At 42.8% G+C, this 7,368-nt stretch overlaps 1 protein-coding gene across 4 annotated transcripts in view; it reads right to left on the bottom strand.

Moving 5' to 3' along the window:
* The window catches only part of SPINK2 (serine peptidase inhibitor, Kazal type 2 (acrosin-trypsin inhibitor)), a 26,811-nt gene that overhangs the window by 3,975 nt on the left and 15,468 nt on the right, over nt 1-7,368 (bottom strand). For all 4 annotated transcript variants that reach the window (XM_014548469.1, XM_014548468.1, XM_005877175.2 and 1 more), the window contains one exon: nt 2,783-2,892. In XM_014548469.1, coding sequence (XP_014403955.1) covers nt 2,783-2,892 — 110 coding nt within the window. The remainder of the gene's footprint in view (nt 1-2,782; nt 2,893-7,368) is intronic.

The following is a 7,368-nucleotide window of genomic DNA, read 5'->3' on the forward strand; positions in this document are numbered from 1 at the left end:
GGACACTCTTGGTGCACCCCTTTGTGGGCTTTGTGCACAGTCTGGTTGTAGTTAAGCCTTGATTGTGGTAGGTAACACTGGGAGGGATTGACCTCCAGGCCAATTGGCTGTGAGAATCAGCTGTGTCTACAGTGGGAGAACTTCTGTGCTGAAGATGCCCTTATGAGGCAAGACTTGCTTCAGTGGGGCTTTGGTGCTCACTGAGTCTGCCCCCTGAGTTGTCCCTTATGGATCTGAGGAGTTGTAATTGGATGGTCCCACTCTGACCACTGGGTACACTGGCTCTTGGATCTAAGGAGGTGCTAATCTAGCCTCTACCTGAGGCTACCCAGCAGAAGCCTGCTGTAAAGCAATGCAAGTTGCCCTGGGGCCTTGGGGCAGCTGCAGTTTTTTAAGTAATTTTCAGATTTCAAAGGGCCCGGCCTTTCATATGCAAAAGCCTCCCTGCACAGCTTGGGCGGGGCGGGGCCCCAGGGGATCAACAGGGCGGGTGGAGCGAGCAGTATGGCTGCTCTCAGTCCTGCCCTCAGAGGCCCCGGTAATCGCTGTAAGCGCCTCTGAGAGAAAGCTGCCCTTGAGTTCCGACTGATGCCAGACAGTCCAGTTTCTCCCTGTATGAGTCTGGGTCCCCAGAGACTCGCCCGGAACCGGAGCTCAGAGCTTGAGACTCCCTCCCAATTGAAAAAGATAATTGTGTCCTCAGCCGCCAGCCCTCTCCACCCCTTTGTGTTTTACTTCCCCACCGCTCCTCCTCTGAGTCTCAGTATGCTTTTCTCTTTCCTTCTAGTTGTAGAATTTCCACTCAGCCAGCCTTCCTGTGGTTCTGGATGATTTCCGTTCTGTCTTTTAGTTGTATTTTTGAAGTGGTTGTGCGAGGCAGCAATCTCCGGTGTTTACCTATGCCGCCATCTTGGTTTCTCCTAAACTGCAGTGGGCTCTCTTGTTGTTTTGTTGATGGTTTTTTTTGCTGTGCAAAAGCTTTTTATTTTGATGTAGTCCCATTTGTTTATTTTCTCCTTAATTTCCATAAAACTGCCCATCTTTTCATGTAAGACAATGAATAAGTAATGATTTGGTCATCTATAATGCTAGGTATGATCATATGATTAAGGTCAGGCCAATAATTTATGGAATTATTGTGCAGTAGCTTCTGAGAGCCTTAGTATTTTTAAAAAGCTGTCACCTGTCTTCTGCTTCCCCCCACAATTTGGATTCTTCTTTGTCTGTTCCTCCATCCTGCTGCTGGGCACACGGAGCACTCACCTTTGGGCCAGGAGGACAAAGGCCACATTTCAGGAGGGCAGCACTGGACACTGTTATTTTGAGTCCTCATTAGGTATAGTTGAATCTAATCTTAATACAAGAGATAAGACCTTTCCTTCGAATGTTTCAACTAAGTAGAATTCTGTGGATCATCACTGTAAAACTCATAAATAAATCACCTAGAATTTCCTGCTTTGGTTTCTTTAAAACAGGACTTCTCAACCCCTATTCACATTTAAGACCAGATAATTCTTTCCTGTGGGATGCTGTCTTTGGTCTTGTAGGATGTTTAGTAGCATCTCTGTTCCCTCTCCACCAGTCAAATGACAGTCTAAGTGTCTTCTGGAGGCAAAACTACCCCCAGTTGAGAACTACTGTTTTAAAATACAGTGAGAATTTAAAGACACTTGTAAAAACAACATACTGAGAAACCAAGATGGCGGCATAGGTTAACACCAGAATTTGCTGCCTCGAACAACCACTTCAAAAATACAACCGGGCATCCCCTAAGGTCTGCCGGACTGCGAGAGGGCGCAGGTTGGGCTGAGACCTCCCGCCTCCAGTGCACGATTTTCATGCACCTGGCCTCCAGTAAAAACATATCTTTAAAAAAAGTCCTATGACTTTGTATATTACAGTCCTTCTTGGGCAATATTTATGTAATCATTTTTAAAGCTAAATGAAAAAAAACAATGAGGGTGAAAGCCCCAACCCTGTCATTTTCTTCTCTACCCATAGGGTACAAGGCACTAACCCCAAAGAATCACTCTGAGAGGACCTAGGAACAGTGATGGCGAACCTTTTGAGCTCGGCGTGTCAGCATTTTGAAAAATCCTAACTTAACGCTGGTGCCGTGTCACATATAGAAATTATTTGATATTTGTAACCATAGTAAAACAAAGACTTATATTTTTGATATTTATTTTATATATTTAAATGCCATTTAACAAAAAAAATCAACCAAAAAAATGAGTTCACGTGTCACCTCTGACGCACGTGTCATAGGTTCGCCATCACTGCCTAGGAAGCTCACTGAAGACTGAGGTCAGAGAATGGACCCCTGAAATGCAAAGCAGCATACCTGAGAAGAGTCACAGTCCCTCAGCCAGGCATAATACATTTATGATTTGGCATTCTCTAGGTAAAGTTATTAACATCTATTGCCCAACTAATGCTGCAGGTTACACAGGTCACCAGCACATGCCCTCTGAATTCAAAAGAACATTTAATATTCCACAGAGTTTAACTATTAAATATACTCTTAATTTTGGAAAATCACCCATCCATGGATAGTAACATAACTCGATTATCCGGTCTACAGTTGCACATGTCATTCTCCAACTTCAATCTATACAATGCACTGAAGGATTCTGGTATATTTTTAAATGTCAGTGTGAAAATAGAACTACTTATGTTGCAGGCGATTCTTATATCCAAGAAAGGAGCCACTACTTCGTAAGTAATCAAAATTCAAGGACAAAAGAAAATGTGGCCATTCTACACTGTAAAAATATGTTACCTGATTTTCATGCACAGAGTACACTCGTTGGCATAAGTGGACATGTCGCTTCCACATACAGGGTTAAAGTCTCTGGGACATCCTGGTAATCTATATTGATTACAGTTTGGCTAGAAAAGAGAAAGGAGAACAGAAATTAGAGAGCCACTTGAAACACCTAGATTTCCTAGAAACACCCTAGAAAAATCTATTTTACACACACACCAAAAAAAATGATTTTTCTAATGCAAAAATCAGATGCAATGTTAAAACACTGGTTCTATACCAATGTAAATAAGAAAAGGTTAGGTTGGCTGATTTTTAAATGCAAGTCCAAGGCATGCCACCATGCCTACTTTATTATCCTCTAGCCTCATAATTAGTACTTCACTACTATTTCCGTGTGAATATTCTATTACAGGCACCTTAATCCCTTGGCATAATGCTGAGACACACTCAGGAAGCTAATCTTTTAGTCTGGACTTTTTAAGAAACTGGCATTTAACCACCAGCACTGAAGAAAGCAGCATGCCCTGGCCTGTGTGACTCAGTTAGTTGGGTGTCATCCCCTGCACTGAGAGGTGGCTGATTTGACTCCTGATTATAGCGCATGCCCGGGTTGAGGTCTCGATCCCCAATGGGGGGCGTACAGGAGGCAGCCTGATTGATGTTATGCTCTCACATCAATGCTTCTCTCTTCTCCCTTCCTCTCTCTCTAAAAAATCAATAAACTATTCAAAAATAAAAAGAAAGAAAGAAAGCAACAGGTTCAGAATGAGACCTTAGGTTGTTATGGATTGAATTGTGGCCTCCCAACAAGATATGCTAAAATCCTAACCTCCAGGACCTCAGAATGTGATCTTTTTGGGAAATAGGGCCTTTATACAATAATCATGTTAAAACAAGGCTATTACAGTGGGTCCCAATTCAATATGACCGATGCCCTTATACAAAGGGAAAATTTGGACAGAGTCACACACTAAGGCAGTGGTTTCTCAACCTTCTGGCCCTTTAAATACAGTTCCTCATGTTGTGACCCAACCACAAAATTATTTCCGTTGCTACTTCATAACTGTAATGTTGCTACTGTTATGAATCGTAATGTAAATATCTGATATACAGGATGGTCTTAGGCGACCCCTGTGAAAGGGTCGTTCGACCGCCAAAGGGGTCGCGACCCACAGGTTGAGAACCGCTGCTAAGGGAAAATCACATGAAGACTGAGAGAATACCATTTACAAGCAAAGAAATGGCTAAGGCTACCAGGTACTAGGAGAGAGGCACGGAACGGATTCCCACTCCAACCAACCCTGCCAACACCTTGATTATGGACTTCTAGCCTCCAGAACTATGAGACAATCAATTTCTGTTGTTTAAACCACCCCAGTTCATAGTACTTTATCACAGCAGCCTGAAGAAACTGATATGGGGTCATGGAACTCATACCTCTGATTTGATGGAACTGAGGCCAGAAAGGTACTCTGTCTTGCTCTTAGCCACTAGTGTCCAGCAAGGCCAGGACTGGAACTAGTCACCGTGATAAGACTATGGTGCGCAGAGTCCCACTTTAACAAAAGGTTAAATATATGGCCTGCTGTGTTTCTGTATGAAGTAGCAACGGAAATAATTTTGTGGCTGTCTTAAGACAGCAATAATCCCCAAATTGATCTCCAGGTTCAATACAATCCCTATCAAGATCTCAAATGCCTTTTTTTTTTTTTTAGGAGAAATTGGCAAACTGATCTTAAAATTTAAATAGAAATGCAAGAGGCCCAGAAAAGCTGAAACAAGCGTGAAGAAAAAGTTGGAGGATTCACACTTCACCATTTCAAAACTTACTATGAAGCTACCGTTATTAAAACAGTGTAGCACTAGCATAAGAATAGAAGGGCATAAGCTTTGTTGGCCCTTGCCATCCTCTGCTCAGCACGCCACGCTTCACCTAGGAGCACGATGTGCTCTTGCCACACTAGGCTCACTAAGATGATGCCATCTTGGACTGCTCTCACAGGCACAGGAAATGCCCTCTTATCCAATGAGATGGGGAAAAGTGGTAGTTGATCATTTAATTGAAAAAGTAAATTAAAACAAGGAAACAATGATTAAAAAAATAATACATAGTCTAAACATTTTATCCTAAAACATAAGTGGAAATAAAACTGCCCATCTTTTTTTTTTAATGTTTAAAGTATTACAAATGTCTCCTTTTTCCCTCATTGACCTCTCCCCGGCCACTCCCAACCCCAAGCACATGCCCTCACCCCCCTACTGTCTGTGTCCATTGGTTATGCTTATATGCATGCATATATGATCTCTTACCCCCACTTCCAACCTCCCCTGCCTTCCCTCTGAGGTTTCACAGTCTTTTCGATGCTTCTGTGTCTCTGGATCTATTTTTGTTCATCAGTTTATGTTGTTCATTATATTCCACAAATGAGATCATGTGATATTTATCTTTCTCCAGCTGGCTTATTTCACTTAGCATAATGCTCTCCAGGTCCATCCATGCTGTTGCAAATGGTAAGTGTTATTTCTTTTTTACAGCAGCATAGTATTCCATTGTGTAGATCTACCATAATTTCTTAATCCACTCATCTGTTGATGGGCACTTAGGCTGTTTCAAAATCTTAGCTATTGTAAATTATGCTGCTATGAACATAGGAGTGCATATATCCTTTCTGATTGGTGTTTCTGGTTTCTTGGGATATATTCCTAGAATTGGGATTACTGGGTCAAATGGGAGTTCCATGTTTAACTTTTTGAGGAAACACCATACTACTTTCCACAGTGGCTGCACCAGTCTGCATTCCCACTAGCAGTGCAAGAGGGTTCCTTTTTCTATACATCCTTGCCAGAACTTGTCGTTTGTTGATTTGTTGATGATAGCCATTCTGACAGGTGTGAGATGGTACCTCATTGTTGTTTTGATTTGCATCTCTCGATGATTAGTGACTTTGAGCATTTTTTCATATGTCTCTTGGCCTTCTGTATGTCCATTTTCGAAAAGTGTCTATTTAGGTCCTTTGCCCATTTTTTGATTGTGTTATTTATCTTCCTTCTGTTAAGTTGTATGAGTTCCCTGTAAATGTTGGAGTTTAAACCCTTATCGGATATAACATTGGCAAATATGTTCTCCCATGCAGTGGGCTCTCTTGTTGTTTTGTTGATGGTTTTTTTTGCTGTGCAAAAGCTTTTTATTTTGATGTAGTCCCATTTGTTTATTTTCTCCTTAATTTCCATAAAACTGCCCATCTTTTCATGTAAGACAATGAATAAGTAATGATTTGGTCATCTATAATGCTAGGTATGATCATATGATTAAGGTCAGGCCAATAATTTATGGAATTATTGTGCAGTAGCTTCTGAGAGCCTTAGTATTTTTAAAAAGCTGTCACCTGTCTTCTGCTTCCCCCCACAATTTGGATTCTTCTTTGTCTGTTCCTCCATCCTGCTGCTGGGCACACGGAGCACTCACCTTTGGGCCAGGAGGACAAAGGCCACATTTCAGGAGGGCAGCACTGGACACTGTTATTTTGAGTCCTCATTAGGTATAGTTGAATCTAATCTTAATACAAGAGATAAGACCTTTCCTTCGAATGTTTCAACTAAGTAGAATTCTGTGGATCATCACTGTAAAACTCATAAATAAATCACCTAGAATTTCCTGCTTTGGTTTCTTTAAAACAGGACTTCTCAACCCCTATTCACATTTAAGACCAGATAATTCTTTCCTGTGGGATGCTGTCTTTGGTCTTGTAGGATGTTTAGTAGCATCTCTGTTCCCTCTCCACCAGTCAAATGACAGTCTAAGTGTCTTCTGGAGGCAAAACTACCCCCAGTTGAGAACTACTGTTTTAAAATACAGTGAGAATTTAAAGACACTTGTAAAAACAACATACTGAGAAACCAAGATGGCGGCATAGGTTAACACCAGAATTTGCTGCCTCGAACAACCACTTCAAAAATACAACTAAAAGACGGAACGGACATCATCCAGAACCACAGGAAGGCTGGCTGAGTGGACGTTCTACAACTAGGAGGAAAGAGAAAAGCATACCGAGACTCAGAGGAGGCGCAGTGCGGAAGTAAAATACTAAGGTGCGGAGTGCATGCAGAGTGGGCTGGTGGCTGAGGGCGCGGTTGTCTGTTTCAATCAGGAGGAAGCCTCAGACTCTGAGCTCCAGATCCGGGTAAGTCTCTAGGGACCCAGACTCAAACGGGAGAAGCGGGACTGTCTGGCTTCGGTCGGAACTCGAAGGCAGCTTTCTCTCCGAGGTTTGCAGCGGTTGCTGGGACTCTGAGAGGCAGAGCCCCTGGGGACAGGACTGAGAGCAGCCATAACTGCTCACTCTGCCTGCCCTGTAGATCCCCAGGAACCCGCCCCACCCAAGCCTTGCACGGAGGCATTTGCTGGATGGCCCAGGCAGAGGCTAGATTAGCACCTCCCTAGAGCTCCAGGACAGAAGTTCTCCCACTGCAGACACATTTGATTCTCACAGCCAATCGGCCTGGAGGGCAATCCCTCCCAGTGTTACCTACAACAATCAAGGCTTAGCTACAACAAGACTGTGCACAAAGACCACAAGGGGGAGCACCAAGAGTGTCCT

Source organism: Myotis brandtii, unplaced genomic scaffold (assembly GCF_000412655.1).
Source record: "Myotis brandtii unplaced genomic scaffold, ASM41265v1 scaffold51, whole genome shotgun sequence".
NCBI lineage: Eukaryota > Metazoa > Chordata > Mammalia > Chiroptera > Vespertilionidae > Myotis > Myotis brandtii.